This window comes from Micropterus salmoides, unplaced genomic scaffold, assembly GCF_014851395.1.
Source record: "Micropterus salmoides isolate LMB-PRFRI ecotype aquatic unplaced genomic scaffold, ASM1485139v1 Ms_hic_scaffold_7, whole genome shotgun sequence".
NCBI classification, from domain to species: Eukaryota; Metazoa; Chordata; class Actinopteri; order Centrarchiformes; family Centrarchidae; genus Micropterus; species Micropterus salmoides.
In genome coordinates, this window is record NW_024044459.1 from 24523419 (window position 1) to 24551106 (window position 27688).

The 27688-nt window shown below is 41.5% G+C and overlaps 1 protein-coding gene and 1 long non-coding RNA gene across 5 annotated transcripts in view; both read left to right on the forward strand.

Moving 5' to 3' along the window:
• The first annotated feature begins 3100 nt into the window (after positions 1-3100).
• On the forward strand, positions 3101-8557 carry LOC119891397. The gene is made up of 4 exons (XR_005442429.1): positions 3101-3139; positions 4726-4767; positions 5306-5529; positions 7935-8557. It is a non-coding gene; the product is annotated as an uncharacterized LOC119891397 (long non-coding RNA).
• A 4515-nt stretch (positions 8558-13072) lies between these two features.
• Positions 13073-27688, forward strand: part of ebf2 (EBF transcription factor 2) — a 29957-nt gene continuing 15341 nt past the window's right edge. For 2 of the 4 annotated variants that reach the window (XM_038703868.1, XM_038703870.1), the window contains exons 1-6: positions 13073-13681; positions 15560-15716; positions 17475-17538; positions 19100-19155; positions 19279-19352; positions 20682-20750. In XM_038703868.1, coding sequence (XP_038559796.1) covers positions 13551-13681; positions 15560-15716; positions 17475-17538; positions 19100-19155; positions 19279-19352; positions 20682-20750 — 551 coding nt within the window. In that variant the 5' untranslated portion in view covers positions 13073-13550. The remainder of the gene's footprint in view (positions 13682-15559; positions 15717-17474; positions 17539-19099; positions 19156-19278; positions 19353-20681; positions 20751-27688) is intronic. The other 2 variants (XM_038703869.1, XM_038703871.1) reach the window with 1 other exon arrangement.

The following is a 27688-nucleotide window of genomic DNA, read 5'->3' on the forward strand; positions in this document are numbered from 1 at the left end:
CAAAACTGAACCAAGACAAAGTAAATGTACTACACAGCATACAGTCACACTGGTTTGGTTTAGACAATTTTGTAACCCTAACCCCTAACTCCATAACATGTAATAAAATAATATATAATATATGTACTAGTAAAATCAAAATAAGTTGATCCACTGTTCAACTTGATCTTTCTTGAGGCCAAATTTTATCTGAGTGAACTTGAAACTATAAATTAGGAGACAAAAATGCGTACTTTATATATACTTAGCCTAAATGATTTTAAATGCTATACTTTTATATATGTATGAGGCAGTCCAGTTTGGCATGTGGTCACATCTCTCAGCTAAACGTAAACTCATATTCTGGATTTACAGTACTGAAGGTAAACTGAAAACTGATACCAAATGAAACAGCAACAAAAGATAGAATTTGAGTTATTAGATGGGAGTGAATTTATGCTAAATTCTCCACCACTTGGCTCTCAAAGGTGAGGTGACCCCTCAAATAAATCACCAAAACAGTAACAAATATCCCTCTCACCCACTATGATCAAAGCCCAACAAGCTCAGTAGCACAACTGTTGAATGCAAATTACTGCATGGACTAATCTAAGGGGGTTTTAAGGCAACATTAAGACATACACAGTAGTTCTACACACCTACCACACCTTATAGCCACAGACTGCAAGTGTACTGACACCTGCCTGACAAATTAACCATGGTTTCTTTACTTGCTATTACTGTAGATTGATATGGTATGGCTTTTTTCTCACAACTTATGGACTTTAACTTAAATGTAAAGAAGGATTCAAAAGACCACATACAGCTTCGAAATTCCTTCAAATGTTAGAGTCCTGTCTGAAACCCGAACGTTATATAAAAGAAAGGCAAAGTAATATAAACACAAAGTCCAACATCATGGCATTTTTCTTACGAAGAAAAACAGGCAACGTTCCTACAAAAGATGAAGAGTTAGTACAAGAGCGTCATTAAACTTGGTGAAGGTAGACCTGCGTCTGTCTTGCTCACTAATAAAATCACACAAATATTAATGTGAGACGCAGCATGCCAGGACAGTGAGCCAACATGCACAATAACGCGCACTCACGCACTCTCCCAGGCCTGTAGGATTCATTCGTATCTTTAAATTTATCATTGCGTGTGTAAATGCACATTTCACATTCAACGTGTGTGTGTGTGTGTGTGTGTGTGTGTGTGTGTGTGTGTGTGTGTGTGTGTGCGCGCGCGCGCGCAAGGCTATATGTGGAGCGTCATTAAATTACAATGACGGGCCGCATTGTCGCCTTGTGCCTTTAGCGCTACAGAATGAAACAAGAAACTCGTGTAAAATATGTGTAGTTGTGTAAATTAAATATATCTGCCAATAGCCTATATAAATAAAATAGAATCATTTCGCTTTTGGCAAAGAAAATAACAAAATTGTGTATTGCATAAGCCAAATTTTTGCTTGGAAATTTTATGGGACATAACATGCGGTTACATAGAGAGAAAGTGAATTTGTTTTGTTTTACTGATCATGTAAGGGTCATTTTTGTTCCAGACATTTTTGAATCCAATAAACGAAGGAAACTTTGCTTTTCGTTGATTAAAAAAAAACTGGAATCCTCTTAATTTTATCAGTAGGCTATAGCTACACAGCATTTTTAAACTGAGCAGATTAAAAAGTGAGCGTTAACAAATACTCAGATTTTTAAAGGTTTACAGACAGTCAGTAGGTTATATTAAGGGTCAATAGGAAAACACAAAAGTTTTTTTTTTCCATTGAAGTTCTTTGTAGCCTACTTTTTGTTTGTCACGCAATTCAGAGATCCAAACCATTGAGTGGCTTCAATCATCAGTCAAACACGTGACGGGAAAAATGGTTAGGCTATAAAGTAAAGGTTAAAATGAAAATGAGATAAGGAAATAACAGATAATAACAGGACTTAACTTTATGTTAAACAAAATTTATAAAATAGAAGGCTGTATTAAAGAGACTCGGTGAGAGTAATTTCTGTAGATGTAGCGCTGCGGTACACCAACCCGAGGTGATAGGTCTATATGAAACGTGGGCTATACAATTATTATTAGCCTACATTTTATATCAAAAAACATTTTTGTTCATAGATGCAGAATTTACAGAGAAGATAATTAACAAGCAAACAAAAGAAAACGAAAGTGACGAAAAAATAAAAGGACAACAATTATTTGAGATGATTTTTTCTCTCGGGTTCATCAAAATGTTTTTCAATGTGTTGCGTTATTATTCTACCTAATAATTTTCTCTTTATAGCTGTGAATAAACTAGGCCTCTAAAATGATAGCCGTACCTAACCATATTAACGTTCAGGTTGTACCCACACTCACCTTTGGTGAAAGTGTTCCTCACCGTGCAGCTCTTTGCAGGCCTACACTTGGGAAACGTTGCTTAACACGGACGCCAGGGAGGGGCAACTAATAAGAATAAAATGTATTCAGATAAATACCTGACAGCAAATGTTGGGTCAAATGAAGAAGTCGCTGCCCTACACAAAAAGCTGACCTGAATGATCATGAACACAGCATTGGCTTCACAAAGCACCTGGAAGTTCACGCTGGAAGCTTTACCTTTTCCACACATTACTTTCCTACTTTTTGACTTTCCATACTATTTAATACACTTTACACTTTGGCTATGGTAATATGCTATTGTCAATAATAATGTATTAGAATGTATTGTATTGTTTTTGCATTATATTTCCAAGTATTTGTTTTGATGAAAATTTGGAGATATTAGGCTTTACAGGTGAAACTCGAAAAATTTGCATATCGTGCAAAAGTTCATTTATTTCAGTAATTCAACTTAAAAGGTGAAACTAATATATAGACTCAAAGTGACATATTTCAAGCCTTTATTTGATATAATTTCGATGATTATGAAAACCCCAAATTCAAAATCTCAGAAAATTAGAATATTGTGAAAAGGTTCAGTATTGTAGGCTCAAAGTATCACACTCTAATCAACGAATTAATCCAAAACACCTGCAAACGGTTCCTGAGCCTTTAATTGGTCTCTCAGTCTGGTTCAGTGGAATTCACAATCATGGGGAAGACTGCTGACCTGACAGTTGTGCAGAAAGCCATCATTGACACCCTCCACAAGGAGGGAAAGCCTCAAAAGGTAATTGCAAAAGAAGTTGGATGTTCTCAAAGTGCTGTATCAAGGCACATTAATAGAAAGTTAAGTGGAAGGGAAAAGTGTGGAAGAAAAAGGTGCACAGGCAGCAGGGATGACTGTAGCCTGTAGGATTGTCAGGTAAAGGCCATTCAAATTTGGGGGGGCGGGGGGCTTCACAAGGAGTGGACTGAGGCTGGAGTTACTGCATCAAGAGCCACCACACACAGACAGGTCCTGGACATGGGCTTCAAATGTTGTATTCCTCTTGTCAAGTCCTGAACAACAAACTTACCTGGGCTAAAGGAAAAAAAGAACTGGTCTGTTTCTCAGTGGTTCAAAGTCTCTTTTCTGATGAGAGCAAATTTTGCATCTCATTTGGAAACCAAGGTCCCAGAGTCCGGAGGAAGAATGGAGAGGCACACAATCCAAGATGCTTGAAGTCCAGTGTGAAGTTTCCACAGTCTGTGTTGGTTTGGGGAGCCATGTCATCTTATGGTGTTGGTCCACTGTGCTTTATTAAGTCCAGAGTCAGCGCAGCCGTCTACCAGGACATTTTAGAGCACTTTATGCTTCCTTCAGCAGACGAGCTTTATGGAGATGCTGACTTCATTTTCCAGCAGGACTTGGCACCTGCCCGCACTGCCAAAAGTACCAAAACCTGGTTCAATGACCATAGGATTACTGTGCTTGATTGGTCAGCAAACTCGCCTGACCTGAACCCCATAGAGAATCTATGGGGCATTGCCAAGAGAAAGATGAAAGACATGAGACCGAACAATGCAGAAGAGCTGAAGGCCGCTATTGAAGCATCCTGGTCTTCCATAACACCTCAGCAGTGCCACAGGCTGATCGCATCCATGCCTACGCCGCACTGAGGCAGTAATTCATGCAAAAGGGGCCCAAACCAAGTACTGAGTACATATGCATGATTATACTTTTCAGAGGACTGACATTTCTGTATTTAAAATCCTTTAAAAAAAAAATTAATTCATGTAATATTCTAATTTTCTGAGATTTTGAATTTGGGGTTTTCATAAGCTGTACGCAATAATCATCGAAATTATATCAAAGGCTTAAAATATCTCACTTCTTGCATGTAATGAGTCCTATATAATATTAGTTTCACCTTTTCAGTTGAATTACTGAAATAAATGAACTTTTGCACGATATCCTAACTTTTTGAGTTTCACCTGTATAACTTAATTATTTGACTGGTTTATGTGAATGGAGAAAATTGTCCTTTTTGCTGACATAAGTCTGTTTCTGTGCCAAAACGTCTTTATCTGAGCTTGCGATATCGCTGACTGCTGTAGAGTACTACCTCACACATCATCTTTCTTAGAATAGCTACAAATTGTTTTAGTTGCATTCATTATTTAGCTGGTTTAAATGTCATCCTACTGCAATTCTCACTGTTTATCAGATGTCAAAGAAATGCACATGTTTGTTTTAGTAAAATTCTGTGATTGAGTGGCATAAGTGAAACCTAAAATGATATTGTCCAAAATGCATAGACCAAAGACACCAGTATTAACAGACCAGAAAGTAAATTAAACATAATTGTTTTGTTTGTTTAACTCCCAATTTAGACAAGTTTTGCACTGCAAGCAGCGCCTGCAACAACAGATGAGGTAAGGCATGCTATTAAATGGCAATCTTTAATTTCATATCACAAAAAATGAAAATAGGTGTGGACCCCTGCACAGCCATGTTTTCCACCTACCCGTTTCCCTATATTTCCTTTTGCTCAATAAAAAAACATTCAATAAATGCAAAGTGCTGTGAAAGTAATTGTATAAACTGAGAAGACGAACAGAGTACAATAATGGATTTATTTTTCTTACCTTGCCACCTGGAATCCTCCAACACATGTTTTACCATGAACAGTCAAATTCTCCCCTTGGTACTATACTTCAGAACACCATCTTTACTGGCTACACTGCAAATAACCACACGTGTGCTCATTGCCTGCATCCTTTCCTGACCTCAATCTGACCTTCTCTCCTCACTCTCCTGTAATCCGCTCATTCAGTAACGGTATTGACTGTGACAAGAGCTGTGCTCCCTCATTGTCATTACATTACATGAGAAGAGACATGAATACATCTAAAGCAAAAACACACAAACACTCACATAGTGAATGCTAACTGATTCTTATCATCTAAACAGATTCCCAGGCAAGACCCCGGCTTTGGCAGCAACTCACCCAGGTGTAGGCTTCAGTGGATATCAAAGCTTGCTTCCTTTGGGAACTCCCTTCATAAGGGCCTGTTGCAGGTCAACACACAGCATAATGACAACGGCCATGAGCTCCTGTCTTTCACCACCATGGGCGCCAACATGTGCCACCTGAGCTTGCAGAACAAAACGCTGACCTACAATCCTTAAAGGTGGTAGGTACATTCCAAGCACTGCACAGGGCTGACAGTATTTTCTTCCTCATTTTATGTAAATTTCAAGGTGACTAGCGCAACAACAACATAGGTTGGGCTTCTTTATACAGACTGTTCAAAGTACACGCTCTGGCCTAACTCAGTCCTCACATGAACAGAGAGAGATTCTACCAGGAGGCGTTTAAGGGTCATGGGAGAATACTTCCAGGCTATAAAGTGTTTTCCCTGCATGGATTGCAGAAATCTTGGATGGTTTGTCCTCATGTGGTTCAGTTAACTTAGTGAGTTTTTTGTCTTAAAGGGGCATTATGGAGTTTCCAGCGGCCACTAGCGGTGCGGTTCTAAGATTGCAACCAGGTGTGTGCTCGTACATGTGCTCGCTTGGACTCATGAGCGAGCATTATCCGCTTTTCTCCAGACGTTCCCGTCTCAGAGGCAGCTCAACACCGGCGGCGTACCTCTCATTCAGCGCAGCGAGCCACATATTGGCACAATACTCCTGAAAAAAGGCAGAGTGACAGCAGCTATAGACAGACAGGGAGAACAAACAGAGCTGGAAATTCAGGTGAACTCCCACTGCAACGTTACAGTAATAGTTTTATCAGCTGCAGGTTGAACTAATCCACGCTCGTTGTTACATTTTTTTGCATTTAGCCGACGTGCTAACGTTACAGCGTTAGCTCGCCGGCTGCCTTTCAGTAACGTTAACCATCTTTACCATCTGTGTATCTTTCACCGGATGCTCAGCAATGTCAGCACAGCTACATGTATTTGATGATGAAACGGTTAGTGAACTGGACTGGATATTATAATGCGATTGTGTCACACTTTATAACAGTTAGACCGCAATAAGTAACTTAACTGTAACTAGTATTAGTGGATGGCTCTTCCTTCCTCTGTGTTGTTGTGACCGTTTTGTTTCAGTGTTTTATATTATGTGGGTCACGTTAGTTACAGCAACTGAGAGGTGGAGAAGCTGTGTACCTGAGTAAAACCACAATAAACATAAAGTGAACGTTACGAAGCAAACAGCGGCAGGTCCGAGCTACCGTAGCATTAGCTCGTTGCATCACTATAGGCTAACGTTAGTAAACAAATCACTCCACATTTGCTTTTTGCCGTTACATCTAGTGATGGCGAGATGAAGCTTTGTGAAGCCTTGAAGCTTTCCATCCAGTTGGTTCACTCATGGGCCGAAGCTTCACGGTGCTTCATTTGCTCTACTGTGCCATCAAGTGGACAACAAATGTAAAACAGGCAGAGTGATTATAACGGCAACATGGCTTTGGTGTGTGACTCTTCCTTTTTTGGAGATGATTTTACCTGCTTTAGAAAATTATTATTTGGGTAATATGGGGTAAGAGTTTAATTCTTACCAAAGCCACAAAATGTATTTTGAAGTTAATTGATCAAAGCAATTCTGACATAAGTTGATCAACTTTTTTAGCCATTTAAAATGAGCTGTAGATAAAATCTAATTGTGTTCAATTTCAAGTTGAAAAGTCCACAAAATGTTGAAGAGGGTCCATTGCATTTTGCTGCTCCTTTCAAATCGCAGACCAAACCCGCAAACATCTCCTGAATCGGTCACGAACGTCACCACATACGTCATCAACACAAGCCTCGATACGCGCTTCACAAAAACCATCCTGCATTACTCGACACACGCTTCGAAGCCTCGATACGGACGGACACATCACTAGTTACATCCTTTCTTGCAGGCTAAATCAACAGTGGTATACAGGAAAGTAACATGGGTCGCGTTAGTTGTTAAAGTAATATGGAAAGCGATATAACTTTGCACCGGATAACATAAGCAACTGCTCTCTTTGTTTCTCCAGTTTTACTAATGCTCACTTTGTTCTTACTCGACATCATCTGAACCTGTTTGGTCTGATGGATTTCAGCACAAAACTTTATTGTTTTGTATCCTTACGTGGAATCTGTTTTGCTGTGAGACGGTTGTTTTATGGTGTTAGTGGACTGCATGTCGTTAGCTGCCGTGTTGTCGCTGTAGTGAGAGAGGCTCGGGAGCGCGCACAGGGCTGAATCCGACCCGGAGACCCCACATTAAAAGCAGAATAGTGGCTGATGCAAGCAACAGAGAAAACAGGCGTGTGCTTCATTTACAAGTGAGTTTTGAGCCCATTGACAATAAGGTAATGAAAATTTTATTAATTTCATTGAAAAACTTGCATATAGTCCCACTTTCAGAGACAACTTACTCCATATTGTTGGTCAATGCCAAGCACCTACCCTGGTTGTGATGAAGACGTGGACCCCAGCATCTCCAGTGGGTTCACCACAATTGGCTACCGATTTGCCCATCTGTACAAGGAGCACCGTGATTACACCAGCCCAATACTTCTCTTGGTTTGATTGAACCCCTGTCTTTTTTCACACAGGATCCAGAGGACCATATTGTCTAAGAGGTCCTCCTGGCACCGTGGAGAAAGTTCCTTTCATTGTACGATTAGGCAACAACTACCCCAAAACCAACATACCCCTCACCTTCATCTGCAATTAACATAACGGCTGTGACATCAGGACATGGTATTTTACCTGTGAACATACCGGTGTTAATGGGTTCCAGTTCAGCTGTGTTCAGAACTGTAACGGATAGCTGATTCTGCACTCAGTCCCCAGCCCCTGAAGCTTTGTATCAAATGAAGAGACTGTTCATAATGGCTGCAGTAGTGATGCAAAAAAAGGGCAAAGCTTCTTCTACATATTCTGTTGTATAATTTAACTGTATACTGAAAAATGTGAAGACCATGAACACTACCTGACTTGATATGCAATATTTTAATTGTCTTTTGAATGAATTCATTTTGTTGTCTAAATTGACCCCTTTTATAAAAAGGTGTACATGCAATTCCACCCCCCACCCCCCCACACACACCTTTCAGACTACAACTTCAAGAGCTGCAATCTCTGGAACACACTTTTGTTTGGGTTTGAGTGACATTAATAAGTGATTGTTGTGCAGATGGACCTCTGCCTCTGAATGAAATCTATGATGATATAGAACAACAGTTGATGCTAACATATTTGTTTGCAGACCTATGAAACCCCAGTTTGTGATGTTCTTAACCAGACCAGTAGATGGCACTGACATACAGTTCTTTAAAGACATGAAGGAGGGCACATCCCTGATGTGTGGATGAATTACACTTAATTCACTGCATACAGGACATAATGCTGGTTCTCAAATTGAATTGTTGATTTGTAGATGTGGCCTATAGTATCATGCAAAAACAATCTAAACAAATCATAACATTTTTGTCTTTAAACATGCCGGCTTAAACTTTGTCATAGTTTCATTTAAAACAAAGATAATAAGATGATCACTTAGCTGGATTAAGTGAAAGAGTGTTCATAAGGGATATTTATTTATTTTATACCTACAATATCTTAATTTCAAAAACTTTGTTTCCCCTGAACCTCTTTATATTGATTGGAAAGACCCAGTTGGGAGAAACTCAGTTCAGAAGTTAGTGGGTTATTCATCCTCTGCAGGAGTGCAATGCGATCCCTTTCTTTTTATTAGTAATAACAAATCCTGCAGTCAGATAATAGATAAAGATAATCATTCAGTTATCTTTTGGAACAAAGGATTTACTGTACAAAGGATTTACACTATGCCAAAAAGATGTCAGCCTGAGAACAGGTAAAACATTTAGCAAATAGATACAATAATGAAGCAAGTTTAGGTGGATTTTACCTGCAGCACATCTGCGTTGCTACAAGCCAGGATGCACTATGAGTTAATATGTAAGAGTGAATTCATGCTCAGCTCTTCGTCACTTGAAGGTGAGACATCCTTTTATATTTGAAGAACCAACGAAAAACTTTTTTTGTAGAACACATTTTGTGTTCACCCTATAAGTAAAGTAACTTTCATATTACAGTTGTTGAATGCAAACAATTGGCTCCTTGAAGCCAGGACGAGCTTCATCATGGAAAAGGAAAGAGCCATCACTGTGTATCAAATAACTGTTAATTTTTTAATGGTTTAAAACAACTAATCTCAACAATTAAACTTTTTTTTTCACAGCAGACATTGTGACAGGACATAGCAAAACCACATGATAAACATTAATTAGCTAATGATAGCTGCATTCCATATTGTGCATGCTGACTTTCACTGGGATATAAGCCAAAGCTATTTGTTTATATCATAATGTTATATGTAAGCAGCTCTGCTCTTGTTTGATATGTTTAACCACTTCACAACAGCATTGTTAATGTTTTTTTAAGTTCATATGGGCTAGGCATAAAAAAAGAATAGGCTATCACACAACTAACCAGCAAACTGGGACACTTAAATAAAAGGGAAGATTCAAATGCCATCAATACATTTGCAGTGAAGCTGAAAGGTTGAGGGTAATTCAGTGTTTGGAATACTGTGCTGAGCAGATGTTAAAGGTAAACTGTATTGATATCATAGACCCATTTCAGCAGAAAACCAAAGATGATTTCCCAAAATAAGCAGTAATATGGAGGATCACAGTAGTTTTGAACAGCTGTGACAGTTTTACTCCATCAGTGACCCTTACAAGATTTTCTCTATTAATTCTTAAATTGATCACACTACATATATTTTTCTTTAACTCTAAATCACAACAGACCCTGTATGGAATCCAAACGTTTGTTAAACCTTTAGCAGATGATGTTTTTTGATAGAAATGAGGGCTAAAGAAGTCATTTCGCCTTAATTGCGGATTCCGACACTCCCCAGGGGATCTGCATCTTTGCCTAAATAAGTAAACAAAAAAAGGTGTGTGCAATGTATGACGATCGATAGGAGACGTGGTGGGTCGCGTTAGCTCTGTTGTTTTCTATACAGTGGAGAGGAGGGACGGGAACCAGCTGCTGCCCCCCCTCACGCACGCACACACACACCACGCCCCTCCTGACCTCCGTGGACACGGTGCCATCCACAGAGAGTGGCTCTGGGTGTCCCATGGGAGCAGGGGAATGCTGGAGAGGACGAGCGGCACACGATACCCCATTGTTTGGTTTAGCAGTCACTGATCCCCCCTCCCCTTAGCTCACCTCCTCCCTACGACACACGGTCTGACCGTCTCAGCGGGTTAAATTGATTAGAAAGACGTTTGTGGTTTGACTAATCCCCCATTTTCGCTCCGGCTCTCGCTTCACCAAATTAGAAAAGCCACACATTTAGACAGCAAGTCTTGCGGGTTGTGATAATCACGGCCGAGCCTCTCGCACCTGTGGGTCTGAAGAGGAGACAAGCTGGTCCGCGACATGAAACCAAGTGCAAAACACACAATGTGGATAGCCTGTGAAAGGAGATTTTTCTAGTCATCGTTTCTATTCGTTACATTCTATTTCTATTTCCGCGTACAACTTTCAGCAAGTTTGGTCTTAACAACAGGCTACAATCAAAATCCCCCTATAGGCTATTAAATTATTAATATAGGCTATAGCAATATAATCTAAAAATGTATAGGTGAAGATTGTAAGATATTAACTGGAATGGGGCTTTTTTAACGATACATCCTCCATTAATAATTGTGATTACTGTCTTTTGTTGGCAAAAAAATGCAGCCTAACTGTCTCCTGAAATAAATACACATATTGCTCTATAAAATTTCATTTGGGTGCACACATGACCAAATTTAATGCTTAACATCACATTCTCATGTGATGATAATTTATCAGAAATTTGATTGATTGAATAATGACTTATGCCTAATAAAACTGTTTGGTGACTCAGATGATTTCTTCTAGCCTATAAAGTATGCTGACGACTAGTGCCCCAATTGGAGGCTTCAGGAAAGTTTGAAATTATTATTTTCCCTTTAGGTTACTTCAGGGCGTCAGGAGCTTTGATTTCCTGAGCATAGGTTATTCAACCATTCTGGGTCGATTGGCTGCAGTTTTGGACCAATGCACTGAAACCAATCCCGTGTCTGCAAGGGCTGCAATGTAGAACATTCAAGGAACCAATAAATCCATGCAAGCATCGTGTTTTAAAGAGCGCATCCCTGCATTTCACATTCGCCTACAAGTTTTGCTTCGAGTAGAGGAATTTTATTAAAGTGTGTCATCATATACAGATTTTTCATGGTTAAGTAGAGCTGTCAATCATGTTAAGGGAAGTGTGTGAGGGACACGGCGACAGGGCGGAGACTGGGCAGCAGGATTCCCCAAGACTGCTCTCATAATTGGGGGAACATCTGACTTTGTCCCGCGCTGGCAGATGGTGGGTTGAGGCGGGATCCAAGGGGGGCGATTTACATTCATTGTCCAGGCGCACAAACTCCACACAGAGACAATAGTATCGGTAAGGGGCAAGGAACCGGGGATGGAAAAAAAAACTTTCCTTTTCATCGCCAGATGAACAGGAGCGGAAATTATTTTTTGGTCTGCAATGATGTAGCCTTGGCCTAACAGAGATCCGTTTAGACTCTGAAAACAATTTAAACAAAAATATTTACGTAAATATTAATATTAAATGTAGAGCTCATGGATTTACATTGTTAAGAAAAACAGCAGACATTCTTCTTGGGCTTGTACACTTTTGGGGTTTATTGCAACACCATGCCCAGTTTCACAAGAGCCTTCTAAGCAATGAAATTATACAAATCAGCAGCAAAAGAGACTTTGTCAAACTGTGTCCAAAATTATATCCACTCGTTACATTATTTTCTAGATCACTTGCCAAATAACGTTTTATCAGCGTTCTTTGCAACTGACTTCATGATCAGTTTGGATTTGATTAGACGCTCTGCTGTATTGATTAAGAACTAATTTCGGGCACTGTCAGGCAGCGGTCCACACGCCAATCAGAGTGCAGCCCAGTCTGCTGCTGGCTGAGATTGATGGACCAACCAGACGGCCATTGTTGCGGCTGACACTGATGCGATGCCTCCTCAGCGGAATCACTGCGTTCAAAGAAGCAGACGGTCGAGCTGCTGAATACGCGCCTGTCGAGAGCGCACTTGTGTTAAATTCTGACTTGAATGAAGACCAAACAGGATTTGCTGTACAGACTATTCAGGGCAGTAGCCCAGGCTGTACAGGGTCATTTAAATCCACATCTTAACAAGTGACTTTTATATAACATCCAGAGATGAACAAATATAAACACTAACCATTTTGTGAAGAAAATATAAGCTTTTGTTAACATTTTTTGGAGGTTGAATAGCCTAATGTGAATAATATTGATTGTAAAGCCCCCAACCCCCCGACACCCATGCACACACAAAGAGGACCTTTCATTTCGATTACATAGCAAATAATATAAGAATTATATTAAAGACTTATACGTATAGTTTCTGCTTTAAAATGAGTAAAATGTCGTTTTTTTCCTCATATTATCACCATATCATCATATAGTTGAACTTAGAGTGCATAAAGTTTGCAGCAAGAGTCACTGGTTGGATGCTGAATCTGGCAGAAGTCCAAACAACGGATGCACTTTACACCAATGAGAGCATCCATTTCAACAATCGGTCCCCCATATGGCACTAAGGCCCCTCCTCCACGCTCTATCCCGGCAGAGAGTCTCATTCATGCTTCAAGACAGCGGTTCACTGCGAGCTTCCAGGCCCTCGGATCAACTGTTTTGATCCGATCTGGCCTTTTGACAAAGAAGGACTTTCCGCACACATATATTTTTAAGAATATTCTGGGACGGACTCGCTCTGAACTCTCTGAGGAGTTGGACCCGCCGAGCAGGTGACCATTAGCGCTCGAACTGACGCTGGAGATTTGCGCTTGGACAATGCTTGCAATTAGTGTGGGGATATATCTGTTATTATCGTTTCAGCCTTAAAAGAAAGTGTGGGTGGATCGCCTTCTAAAACATCACACAGCGTCGGTCATTTATTTTCCAAAGCTCTGTGAACGCTCAGCTTTCTTGCGGCGCTCTGGATGAGCGCAGCACCTTGGGGTGGACCTTCTGTTGTTTGCCAAAGTGCTTTAGCTCAGCAGTTTTTTTTTTTCATAAGTTCAAAAAAGTGCACCGAAACGAGCAGGACACGGCTTAAATGTTCGGGATCCAGGAGCATCTGATAAGAGAAGTGAGCGGATTAAAAGAGCGAAGTCTTGAAGAGATGGATCCAGTCCGGTCTTGGGTGCGTAATGTCGGCGTTGTGGATGCGAACGTAGCGGCGCAAAGGTACAGTAAACCCAGCTGATCTATTTACATTACCTTCTCACCAGTTCTTTTCATCAGCTGCGCTCAGGCTCGTTAGCATCGAGGGCATTTATTTTCATGATCAGCATCATGAGCACAATGTAGTTTATAGCCTAATGTGTGAAAAAGAACAAGCGTCCTTTCAGAAAAGATCTGCAAACTACTTGTTGCAAAAGATGACACCAGTCCCATTTAAAAGTCATCGCCCCAAAACTCATAAAGACACCTTAAATATTATGAAAGAACAACCCTTGACATAATAGTTATTAAGTAAAGTTCTGGTTATTTGCACAAAAATGAAGTAGGCCTATATTGCCAAAAGGTAAAACTAATAATCAGAACTGGCGGACTTCACATAAAATCACAAGAAGCATTTGTTCAGATAATTTACTCTTGTGCAAAGGCCAGCTTATATTTCCTAATTAGTTTACACAACTAAAGTTGTTATCAATTCTTAAACCCTGTGTGACTAAAGCTAAATAGCCCCCCCCCCCCCCCCCCCCATCAGTTATCTTAGCTGATGTAGCTTTTCATTTGTAGCGGAAAAACCCTTTAATGCTCACGGCAACAATATTTTAATAAACACAAATAACTATTTGTCTATTGTTTAATCATCCTTCTTCTTGTCCTAGACTGTTTTCCACATTCCCTTAGATTTTCATGCTCCTTACATTGGTCATTTAATTTCCAACACACACACACATCAGTGTGCTAATGTTCCAAACGGATAAAGTAGAAAACATAAACAGACGCAAAAAAATGCAGTAACGTTTTCAAGAAAAATAAGTAGGCAACAAGTTAATTTGTATATCTTAACATAAATAACTATTAGTAAGTGATACAACAATGGCGCTATAATAGGCTAGGTTACTGTGTTTTAATCATGAAATCATGATGAGGGTTATTTATTGCTAATTAAAATATAATTTTAAATATTTCGATTGTGCAGAAAAACTCGCTATGGGTAAAATTTCCCTTGGGCTTTTTTATTCTTTGAAGAAACGTTTACGGCTGTCATGAAAAAAAAATCCATAATCCACTCAAGTTTGAGTTATCTGAAAAGACATCAAATGGCCCATTTTAGACTCAAGCTGAATATAAAAAAACTGTAGAGACTCTTCTGTGCAGATTTGTCCACGTTTCTTGGGGGGTTGATTTTATAGAAAATAGTAAAATTAGATCTAGAGTCTCTTTTGAGGGGCTTAATCTTTCATTTGTTAAAATTCAATAGTCAGTGATGTACATTTTTAAACCAGATGCTTCCCCATCAGTTCTAGTCAAAAATGTGGATTCTAGTGTGACTTTTTCAGTTTTCTTGCTAAAATAATTGCTTCAACAAGTTTAGCTTTTCCTGTTTTTACTTTCTGCCTTGTTCTTTGTGTTGTTTTCAGTTCCATATTAAGTTCTTACAGACCTATAAAAGGGTATTCAAGTTAGGGGAAAACAAATATTTATAAATGATCTGTATTTGTTGTTTATTTGTCTAATTATTGCTAATTATTATATGGATAAACTGAAGGCCTTAACAATTGGAGAATAAAAAAACTTGAATAACCAATAGGAAATTAAATGCTTTTAAATACATATTTTAATATTTAAATAACTGCCTTTAAAGTGCCAATAAATCAAACATATTTGAGGTGTATATTAACTTCAAGCAGAGAAAAGAGTCTGGTCTTCAGTTTTTGTTTTATTTAGATTTCTTTCAGAAGTATTTTCAACAACAACCACAATATACATTGTGAGATGGCAATTTCATAAAAAAAAAAAAGCTAAATCATTTTATTAAAAACAATATGAATGTCTTTAATAGAATGACAGGAAGTGTGAGCTGACTGTCTCTTCCTGTTGTGTCCTCAGTGGAGTGGCTTTGTCAAGAGCTCACTTTGAGAAGCAGCCGCCCTCAAATCTTCGCAAGTCCAACTTCTTCCACTTCGTCCTGGCGCTCTATGACAGACATGGCCAACCTGTGGAGGTGGAGAGGACTGCGTTTGTGGACTTTGTTGAGCATGACAAGGTGTGTGAGTGTTTATGAATGCCTGTCTGTGTTTATTTGAGGATGCCATCAATTCACTGTACTGTTTTCATATTTGCATCTAAAACCAGAAATCTAAAGCAATATCAGCTGAAAAGTGGTGAAAAATAATAACAGCAGCAGAATGTATGAGCGATATACTGTACTGTTCAGATATAACCAGGTGTTCAACTTGATCTACCCCATCCCGAGCAAAGCCAAGCATATCGAACAGCTGACGGCTAGATGTTTACACAAGCTTTACCCTCAATGAGCTGATGATGTGGGATTGAAAAAGAATATCTAATGACTAATTAGCAGCTTGCCTCATTAGGAGGACATCACTACTTTTTAAAATGCAAATTATGCTTGCTCCTGTTAAGTTATACAGTGAACTAATCATCAAAGTCTCTTTTCCTTCGTGCCCCCCCCGTACTCTAAATACTGCTGTGGGGGGAGCTGTGGATTCCTCAGGTTGGACAAAACCAAAATAAGGAGACAGAGTTAGAACGAGACTAGAGAAGGGAGACTGCCTGGAGTGGGAGCCTTATGCCCAGTGTTGATGGATGTTTCTGCCTTGTGGTGAGGGGAGCAGGAATCTCCTAAACTGGCAACAGCTCTCCCCTGTGAGAAAGACAAGAGGACACCGTCCTGTTAGCTGAAGTTCAAACATAGTTCTACTGTGAATTTCATGGGGAGGGGAGGGAGAGGGCAGGCGGCAGTGCTAATGCCAGGGCTGAAAGCTGTCAGTGTGCTCCCCTTTGTGCCACACAGGCCAGTGTGGAGTAATGTGACGGCGGTGGAGGAGTTCATTTTCTGCATGGTTACCCTGGCATCTGTTTTTGCTTTGTAATTATGCAGAGGTAGAGCAATGGCATGGCGACTTATGAAGCCAGGCATCCAAGTATGTCCTGATGTTAAGTCTCAATCTCACTTTTGATATTAGGTTCTAAACTCTGTTCCTCTCCAACTTATCTTCATGCATCTTAATTCCCCCCTCTTCTTCTTCTTCTTCCCTCCTTACAACTGTCTCCTTCTCCCAGTTTCTATACTTCCACAACCACGTTCTCGCTCCTCATCTCTGTGCTGCCAGCCTCCTGGGTTATTGGACCAAAGAGCATTCCTTTGAGACCACTTAGAAAGACCAGTAGAGGTAGAGGAGGAGAAAGAGAAGGAACAAGAGACAGAGAATGGGGGTGGGTGTGTATGTGTGTGTGCGTGCGTGTGTGTATGTGTGTGTGTGTGTGTGTGTGTGTGTGTGTGTGTGTGTGTGTGTGTGTGTGTGTGTGGGGGGGGGGGGGGGGGGGGGGTTGAGAGGCTAGTGAGGAGCCTAGAGGGAAGGAGGGATTGTGGAAAGGAAGTTTTCCTGTCAAGGTCGACTGCTACTCAGTCTCACAGTACTTTCCACTCGCTGAAACACACTTTGCACACACGTCCACATACAACCATGCCTTTGCTACCTCATTGTGGGGCGGACTGCTGCATCTGATCGTACGGTTTTAGGAGTCCGCATCAGACATGATAGTTCAACCTCTACAAAGAACATCCGACTCAAGGTTAAACGCTCAGCTCTTGAGCACAACGAAAGGTCCCCTGTGGGTTTTGAGCCTACAACCCTCTGATCTCGATGCTGCTCGGAAGGAAGAGGCAAGCTGCAGGATTAGGAGAGACTCACTGATGCCCAGCTGTACTTATCTGTGCCCCAAATGTGCTTAACTGCATGCCCTGCGTTTGTCTGTGTGTCTGTCCTCTCTTTCCAAGGAGCAGACGGGAGAAAAGACCAACAACGGCACCCACTACAAGCTGCAGCTCCTCTACAGCAACGGTGAGTGGAGTCAAACATGAGTTCTCAGGTTATGGGCTGATTCATTGCTTTTTGAGGTGTCTAATTTGTCTGAGCCCTGCATGTAACAGGAGTTAAAAAAGGTCACCTGTGACACCAGAGTGCTAACGTGACACACACTTTTCCACTTAAGCAATCTTCTTCCCCATCCTCCCCTGCCTTACCTCGCCTCTCCTCTCATAAATCACATTCTGCTCATCATTTAATCACTGGGTTTGTATAATTCAACGTTCAGTTCTGCGAGGAGCCAATACATGGGCCCATGTACGGGGAAATGAGGTGCATGTTGCCACCCCCCCAAACACCCTCTCCCCCCACCCCACCACACTCCTCTAACCCCCCATGGTGCTTCTACATCAGATCTGGGGATACACAGAGAAATTCGGTTCCCATGAGCCGCTGCTGGCCCTACTCTGCCATCGCAGTGGCACCCATGGGAGAGAAGATAAAAGACATGTTCCAGAGCAACCCCCTTATACACCCTCCACACACACACACACACACACACGTTCATACAAGCACACCAAAAGCACTTCCTCTACATCCCCTCCTCTCATCCCCTTCCCCCAAGCGATATCAAAGGCATCTCAATCGAGACTTTGATGAGAGGAACACATTTTAAAAGCAATACTCTCCAAAGTCTCTATAAAAAATCCTTGGGTAATGCGTTCTTCTCCCAAAGAAGCAATTCATTACATGTCGTTTCCCTATCTTGTGTGATTTACAGCGGGGGTTTGAAGCATCCAGAGGTTCAGGTGTTTCTGGAAATCTCACTCTGAGACACACCTGATTACACAGAACTCAAAACAATGTTAAAGACTCATTAGTTCATCAATCAAACCCCTTCACAAACTGATCAGTTGCTACTTTACCTGTTTAACTCTAATCTCCAGTCAGTCAACTAAATAATAATCAGAAGTTAACTGAGAAATAACCAAAAAAAGACCAGCCTGACAAATCGTGAGAATGTCATTGTAAATTCTGGCCTCAAAGCAGAACATGACTAATAATCATCAAACATCAAATAACGCTCAATCCCCTCTGCAACCATCAGAGAAAAAATATGAAGTGCATGCCAATCTTATTCCTCCATGTTGGCTGGACAGAGTTCAATGCTTTTTCTGAGAGCTTGTCCAGAGTTTGAGATAAAAAAAGAGATTAATGTTGTACATTTTCCCATTTTATTTTGAGAATCCTCAGCACTATGTACTTTTTTATCCACTGGTCGAAGTAAGTTTAGAAGTTTAAGTGCAATTTCAGTTGCTTCATTTATGGTTATAAAATATTTTGCAATTAGGGTCGACTGAATCAGCTTTCATTTATTATTTGTCCGGTGATGTGGAGGTTATCTGCACAATGAAAATGTCTATTTCTAGCTTGATCTCTCTTCTACTCCCAGTTTCCATCTGAAGCACGGAGGGCAAGAGATCAAACATTCACTATCTTTGGGAAATTTGTCTCACTTCAGTAAAATCTCTCTCAAGCCTAAAGTACGTATTTAAAGTTACCAATAACAACCAATTTGTTTTGTTTCTTCTTGCAGGTGTTCGTACAGAGCAGGATCTTTATGCACGGCTTATCGACTCCGTCAATAAACAGGTTAGTAAACTTTCCTTAAGTCTTCTAAAAGGGGATTTAACCCTCAGCTACGTAAATAATGCTTTAATTGATTTCTACATGAAATTGAATACGTCACCATTGCTCCTCATTTCCTCCTCTTAGCCCATTGCGTATGAGGGCCAAAACAAGAATCCAGAAATGTGCAGAGTTCTGCTCACACATGAGGTTATGTGCAGGTGAGTACAACACACAAAAACACATACTCTCATTCAGATCTTCACCCACAGGGACAAAATCCAAATATCCATTACTCTCCTTCACTCGGCTTTGTCTCAGTGAGTTTGAAATGTGGTTTTGGGATGATGCTTGGGGCTGTACTTTTTCAAAAACTTGCCTGTGGTTGAACCGTAAGTCTAGCCTGTCTGTCATCATCCTTGTTACAGTGGTAACCCCCTGCTGCTTTCTGCTGTAATGCAGCGTGTCCCCGGCCAGCTCCTGTTTCTTCCTGGAGCTCCTCTCTTTCTGGCCTGGAGTTTTGCAGCCAGACCACAGCTGACAGCATCAGACACACTTTAAGGGAAAAATCCACGTTTCGCTCATCGAAATGTATCTCTAGCACTTCTGTTTAGCCAAGACATCACGTTTGAACTTTGTCAACATGTGATGTTGTAGTGGTGTATTCTCAGTGAGTTGTTACAAAGCTGAGCAAGTTTAATGAGTCTAGTCATGGATTAGGGACCAGAGGGTTTTGTTTATTACTTGGTGAATAAAGAAAATAGGTGAACACGGGGTTATGGATAGAGAAGAAGCTGAAGAGAGTGGTCTGGAATTGGGGCAGTGACCCAGGATTTGAGGGCAGCAGGGGGAAGGATAGGGGGCTGGGACATGGGAAGAGGGGCTAAGACGGAGTAGGGTTTGCCATTGTGTAGCCAGCAGATGCCCGAATGTGACTCACAGCTGGCTAATAACAGAGCCGAAGAGGCAGAGGGCAAGCGTCACAGCTGGGGAGTGAGGCCGTCTGACAGGGGGGTGGAGGGGGGGGGCAGGGCAGGGCCAAGCTGGGACACGAGAGGGGTGAGGCGAGGTGTAGGGGTGGCAGATGGTTAGGGGTGGGGGTACTTTTGTTATGCAGTGAAGGGGACTTTAGGGAGGGGGTGCTGGGTGGCCAGCAGGCTCCTCGGACAGGACTGCTGACGAATGGTAGGATGTTGTGGGATGGTGTGTGTGTGTATATGTGTGCGCAATGAGGCTGCGTGGGGGTTGAGTTTGATTTCGAAATCAATGTGACAGATTGCCTGGCTGGCTTTTCACTTTTGAATGGTCTCTCACTGTTTGTAGGGTGTGTTGTTGTACCTTTTCTTCCTCTTTTATTCTTTTGTCTATTCTTCCCCTCCCCTCTCATGCCTCCTTTGTGTGCTCCTGGATCTTGGCCGACTGCGGGGCAGAGTAGTCTGGGCCTGTGGATGCGGATGGGCCAGACAATGATGGCTCCTCCTGTTTAATTTGTTTTTTTTCCCCTCCACTGACTTTTTCCTCTTTTTCTGTCTCTTTAACTGCCTACTCAGCCGCTGTTGTGAGAAGAAAAGTTGCGGCAATCGAAACGAGACGCCCTCTGACCCAGTCATCATTGACAGGTAATAAGATCAAACCACATCCCACACAGTGTTCAACATCTCAAACAAGCACCACCTCATATTAAATATTCAGGTTGCCCTTTCTTTGTATGTATATGCACCTACACAGTCACAAAGAAAGGGAGAGACAGATCATAGTTTGATGAAGGTCCCTGAGCTGAGATCTCACCAATCAGCTGTTGCATTTATGGCCAAGTGAGAAACGTAGCTACATAGCAGAGTAGAAGCCCCATTTACAACATATGCATGTACGGATGTATGGGCTGGATGTATTTCTACAGCAGTGTTTATGTTTGTGTGCGCACATAGAACTATTATTGTTTACAAAGATAAGGGTTCATAGTCAGTTAACACTGCATCAACGCAAGCAATATACAGTTTAAAGTAGCTGTGCCCATGTCTGGCCCCCATGTGTTTCTCTCTCTTCAGCTTTGTGTTTATCTGTTGGTCTAGCTTCAGCCTGCTTGGATCTGTTTCGACTATTATATTCAACAAGCCCACATTGCACCTGAACCCTACCAAAAGCATAGATTTCCTTTTATCAGAAGCATGTGTATCTTTCACACCAGCAGACAGGCCCACATATGTACTAAATGTTCACCCTGACAGCCAGTTATCAGACTTAAAGGGGGATGACCACCGCCATAATCAGCGTGTGTGAGGGCCTTCACGTCTGAGGGATTTCGAAGGTCTCGCGCTGTCTGCCTGGCATTAACAAGTGTGATGAATGCTCATAAGCAGACCGCATGTGAAATACTTTCTCTGCGATGTCATCGACACAACGTTCATCTCCTCTCCCTCGCCTCAATCCCTCCACTCGTCTCTCCTTCCTTCCCTCCTTCTCTCAAATTGCCTGTCTAGAAAACACTTACTTCATATACGTCAAGGGCCCTTTTCTTTCCCCTCCTCAGTTCAAGCTGGCTGGCTGTTGACAGTGTGTCTCAAAGGATCTTTGCTGAAGATAGTTTTCATACAACGGAAAAATTGGGCTGTTGTCTTTTGAATTTTCCCAGAATACCTAGGAGCAGCTGCTTTTCTCATTTACTGTAGCACATTACTCTCCCAATAACCCCCTCTACACTTTTATACTTCCTCCTAACATGGCTAAACCTGTTCCAAATTTGTTTGTTAGTAGCTCGGTGGTGGTCTGGTGAGGAAAGAACAATCTATATCTCTTTGTGACTACTTGTGTGTGTGTGTGTGTGTGTGTGTGTGCAGGCTGGTGTGCGGATGTGAGGATTGATTTAAATGGAATCATTGACCTACTGTACTCTCTAATCACACTGGGCATATCCCATCCTGATGGGGGCTTCTCCCTCTTGACTGGCCTGCGAAATCCTCTCCTCAGGGAGCAGCCTATTAGGAGCCAGTTCATTTCTGATAAGCCAATGGAATTCTGCATTGGCCCTGTGCCCTTTCATCCCACCTTTATGTGCACTTTCTCATTCGACTGAATATATGTACACCACACACTGAAAAAGTAAAAAGATTGACAGGGCAAGATGTGTGTGTGTATGTGTATGTTCAGAGCATGTAAACGCTGTTTGTGTGCATGCAAAATGATGTTTATTTTCATGTGTGTGCGCGGATGCTTGCACGTTTATTTATGTATGTATATGGATGCTTGTGTGATTGCGTATGTATCTTTGTGACCCCTACTTTGACCTTTTTTCCCTAGTCACTGCTTGGGTCTTAAATTATTCATGTGTGTGTACAGCCTACGTGCATTTGTGCATTATGTGTGTCTGCAGTTGTGTGTGTGTGTGTGTGTGTGTGTGTGTGTGTGTGTGTGTGTGTGTGTGTGTGAGGAGACGGTCTGTTTCTGTGGCTCCAGTAATCAGCCTCCTGCTCCCAGCCCCAACACCTGTTCTCCAATTAACATGCGGCGTGCTGGGGCCCACTCACTCCTATCGCCCAGCCACTGCTTTCTCCCCTTTTTCTTCTTCCTTTTCTCTTTTTTCTCTCACTCTCAGCCCCATGCTCCATTCCTCCCCGCCTCGCCTCGTATCTGTACTTCTGTACACCCGTCTCGCTCTTTTCCGTTCACTTGAACTAAGCACTTACTTCTTCACTCCCTGTTGCTTAATTCCCTTGCTCCACTTCTTTTTCCTTCACGTTACCATCTCCTCCACTACCACCACCACCACCACTCCTCCTTCCCTTTAGCCTGTCTAATTTTGCCATAATTAGGCGGTGTCATTAGGACACCTTCCCAAGCACAAGGGAGTTTGTAATTCCCCAAACGGCCCAAACCCCCTCTTTTCTAATCTCCTTTCCATATTGTTTCAGTTTTCTCTCCCCCTTCTCCTGCTGCTGCAGCACCCCTCTCTCCCCTCCCCTCCACCTCCTCTTCTCCCTAATCCTGATTTGAGTGAAAGGAGAGAGGGGAGATCACAGCTGATCCATGAGGAGGGGTGAAGGGATAGAGGGTGGAGGGACCGAGGGATGAAGAGGGCAAGGGCAGTCGTTGACAAAGAGATGACTCTTAAGTTGCCTATGGGAGAGAACTATCTAATACCCCACTGCCTGCTGTGTCTAATAGTTTTACAATTGTCTAATGTAAGCATTGTTGAACTGCTATACTCACAGGCCTGATGTCACTTGTTTGGAGGGTGTCTTATCTTTGACTGATGGACTGGGTTGTTCACTGATTGGTTAGATGATTGATCAACAGCCAGATAGATTGATTGATTCCTCTGGACTCATCATCATAAATCTTTACTAAGTCTTCAAAGTCGTGCATTCAGTATTATTACTATTTTTTTTATTTATCCTGGAGTAACATTTTTCTGTTTTGCCATAATATTTTTGTAGGCAGTTGTTTTCATAATTAGCGCCAAAACAATTAGTGGATCAATCAGTTAGTCAGTTGTCTGTTGAAAATTAATTGGCAACAATTCTGATAATTGATTAATTGTGTCATTTATGAAGCAAAAAAGCTAAATGTTCCAGCTCCTCCAAAGAGAGAATTTGCTGCTTATCTCTGCTTTCTACCTTTTAGTTTTAATCACTTAAGTCAATCAATGATTAACATATCAATCAAATGAAAAATATAATCAGCCCTATTTCCGCCCAATCTTTGTTGTTTTACTCCATTAAGCTCCTCTACTTTAAAAAGTTCTCAGTATTAACCGAGGCAGATCTGTTAATGGCAGGATTATTGCCATGCTGACCCCTGACCTCTGAGAAACTATATTGGTTCTGGGCCAAAGCTGGCCTCTATATTTATGAGTGAACCATGGGTTTACGATAGAGACTAGCAGATGTCAGTATTAGTATTAGACGGTGTGCTTTGGATGGGAGGGGTCAGTGCTCAGTGTGAGTGTGTGCTTTTATATTTGGCAAAGAAGCTGAGATCAATAGTTGGTCATAAGGAGTGTGTGGAGGGATCCATTGTAAGGCAAGATCCTTGTGAGATGGTGGTGGTGGGGGTGATCAATAGCAAGCACTATCTCACTAATTGATCGTGTTTCCAAGAGGGGTCTTTTTTAACAAGCCGGCGCTCAGAGAAAAGAAGAATAATCAATAGGAATTTTCCAATGTTGCCAATATTGCTCTTCCCTCCTCTAGACTCAAAATGAGCTCAAGATCACACATACTTGTGCATACCATGCTTTGATTTTGGAATGCTGACCTAAAAAACAATACCTCCATCTGGAATACACTTTCACACCAGTTCTTGTGATTTGAAACAGCTAATTTTTCTTCCTGAGTTGATAATTTTTTGAACAATGATCCTGTATGACTTAAGATGTGTGTCTCCAAGAGGAATTCATTGCTCTTAATGTTAGGTTGTGGGTTGTATTGATCTGTTTGTTGTCTTGGTTCTGGTTGTGTGAATGTCTGTGCAGGGTTTTGTCTTTTTCAGTCCTAATTGATGTGTATTAGATACCTAGTTAGTTTCAGCTTAATTGCAAAATTCCCTGGTTGAATGTTTATACGCAATTGTTATATGTTAATTCCTTATGCTGACATTAATTCTCAAACCTAATTTTCTTGATTGTTACAGTATGGTAACGTACAAACACACATGCGCATAAAGTCTAGATTGTGCAGTGCAGTAAAACTGTATAGCTTTTTTTTAATAGCTCTTTACGGATTAACACTGTCTGGACCGTTTGACAATAAACTATTCAGATATCATTTGTTGGTGTATGTAAATGTCTGGTCTCAACCAGTGTGGTGTCTCAGAGAGCCAGTCTGACCATCTGTTTCGATCTTAGCCCATCCACCTGCTTGTGCCTGCCCGTCTTTTACAGAAATAACAGTCGATGATGAAGAGGGCCACTTCCCTCTGCACTTCTGAATGGCATTTTTCACTGCCGTCTACCTGTTCTCACAGCAGGCCATTTAGTTTCTCCTTGTACTGCTAATGGAAAACACTGGCCTCCTTCTTCTTCAGCTTCACCCAAAAAGAAAATAGAACCTCTTTGGGAAAAGAACATTAAACTATCAGCCAAAGAATAAATGCAGCAACATTTGTTGGACTGTGTCAGGGGTCAAATTCTTCCCCTTTCCCAGATGCATACTCATGCACTGCCGCCAAGTCGCCCTGTTAGGTCATCATATATGCACTTGAGAGTTTTATGTGTGAGACAACAATGTCATGTCGTTGTTTCTCATACTCCCAGTATAAGAATTTCTTTTAGCTGTAAAGTGGAACTCATACTGCATCTTTCTCTGTTGAAACTGGCATTCTGTACCTGTACTGCCAATACCTTTTCTATCACATTTTCTTAAAGATGACTTGTCTAAAAGCATTTTAATAAGTAAAAATCCTGAGGGGCAGCACTATGATTGGTGTGAACTATCCCATAATGAAAATCCAGAGAAATGGATTTGGGTTTCTCATTTTCCTCCTTGTTTCATATATTGTACACTGAAACAGAATGTTGGGGCGGGACAAATCTTCAGTAAGGAGGACTTCATGTGAGACATAAGAAGCAGCTGAAAAAAGACTGCAAAACGGTCTGTGCCATTCACTCTGGATCTCTCTCCTCCTCTATTATCCAACTTATAGAGGATGGGGAGGAGGCCCATTTTTATTGTCCTCCATTTGAGCCTCTGGCCCACAGAAAGAGCTGCAGATGATGATGGCAACTTACAGACCCACCTTCAACTATGGTTATTGCTGCTAGTGATGGCTGGCTTGCTGATCGGTGGGGTTTCTATGGTGGGAAGAGTTGATTAGTTGGAGGGATAGATCCAAATCTATGATCACATTTTATTAGAAGCTCAAATTTCAAAAACCCTTTTGACACAAATTAAACAGAAGAGAAATGGTTTTAGGTTTTAGTGGTTTTCTTTAATGTCAGTTGTTTGTGATTTGAGCATTTTTGTTAGTGCTGCTTCTTGTGGCTCTCATGTAAAGATGCTGTTGATGCTTGATGAAGATCCATGCTGAAATATTGCAGTTTCAAAAAAACATTTTCTTTCACTTGGTCAGAAGAGAAATTTGTGACTTTTTGGTAGAAATGGATTTATGTATGCAATCTACCCTTATATACTTCATGCAAGAAAATGCTTTTTCATTTTACTGGATATTGAAACATTTATGGAGAAACATTTGTATTGTCATTTAATTTTTCTTATTGCCGTGTATGTTTCACCAAGTGTATTTAATTGTTACTGTAGCTAAAATATGTTGTTATGGTAACCTAGAGTTTATTATACTTTGCACATCCCAAATATAATTTTAATGAAGATCTTCCAGCCAATCAGAAACCAGTTTCAGTAATAGCAAACTCTGCTTTACAGTTGTTTGAATTCACTCCACAGACTGATCAGGTCACTATGTTGCTGTATTGCGCTGCACACTGATGCAGTTATTAATATGTATGCATAACTTACCTGTCTGTCACACATACATACATGCACAGAGACAAAGTCAGACACAATGGTCCCCTCAGTCCACTGTCATAGGTCTCTCCCTGGTGGACTAGTACTGTCCAGTCCCTTCAGACCCCCTGTCAGCGAGCCCCTCAGGCAGGGGGCCAGGCAGCGTGGCGACAGGGCCCTGAGGCTCCAGTGCACACCGCCTCACACAGTGGAGCAGCACACAGGCTGGACCACTGAGCAGCTGGCACAGGACCGTGGGGATGGCTCCTCCCTTGGGGCAATGCAATGGAGAGAATGACACAAAGACAGACAGGGAGAGACGATGCAATGTCTAGAATATCAAATTCACTGACAGGTACTGCTTCAGACAGTGAGAGCCTCTTTCAGAGTTAGACCGGGGAAAATGAGTTCTGTGACCTTTTGTGGGCCTTGGGTTTTCAGCGATGTAGTCTCATGTGAACTGGGAAGATCCATGACTCCAGTGTGTACAGGAAGTGTATAATGAGTAGTAGGTTATGAGCCGAGTTTGTGTTTGGTCACCTTTGCTCTGCTTCGACCTGTGTTAGCTGTTGTGGCTTGAACCCTGACACAAGAGTGTAGGCCTAGTTTGTTTTCTTTGAGAGCGCCTACAGAGGGGGCAGTCGGAAACAGGGAGCAATGGAGAAATGTTTTGACAGGAAATGGGAATGGACTACGATTGGGCTAATGTGGAGGAACAGCAGGGGGACTTTTAGAGTGGGTGGGATACAGACAGGATTGGGGGAAATTTTGAGTTGCAGCTCAATGGCACTCTGAAAGGCCTCGCTCTCCCAGAGTAGCTGGGGCAACCCTACCATTTGTCTGGCCACTAATAGGGTTCACCTTTGGTTGAGCAGTGTAGAGATTAAGTAGAGGCACTCAGAGGATCAGAAGGGGGCAGATTAGAGTGATTTAGAGGTACTTCAGATTGCAACTGAGCGGTGTGTGATTGTGTGTGTGTGTGTGTGTGTGTGTGACTTTGGATTTGGTTGTCTGTGGGTTTATTTTTCATGTGAAATTCCTACATTTTTGCCATTTATTTTGTAAGGGGATCTTGTATCAGTGTGATCAGGATCTTTGTG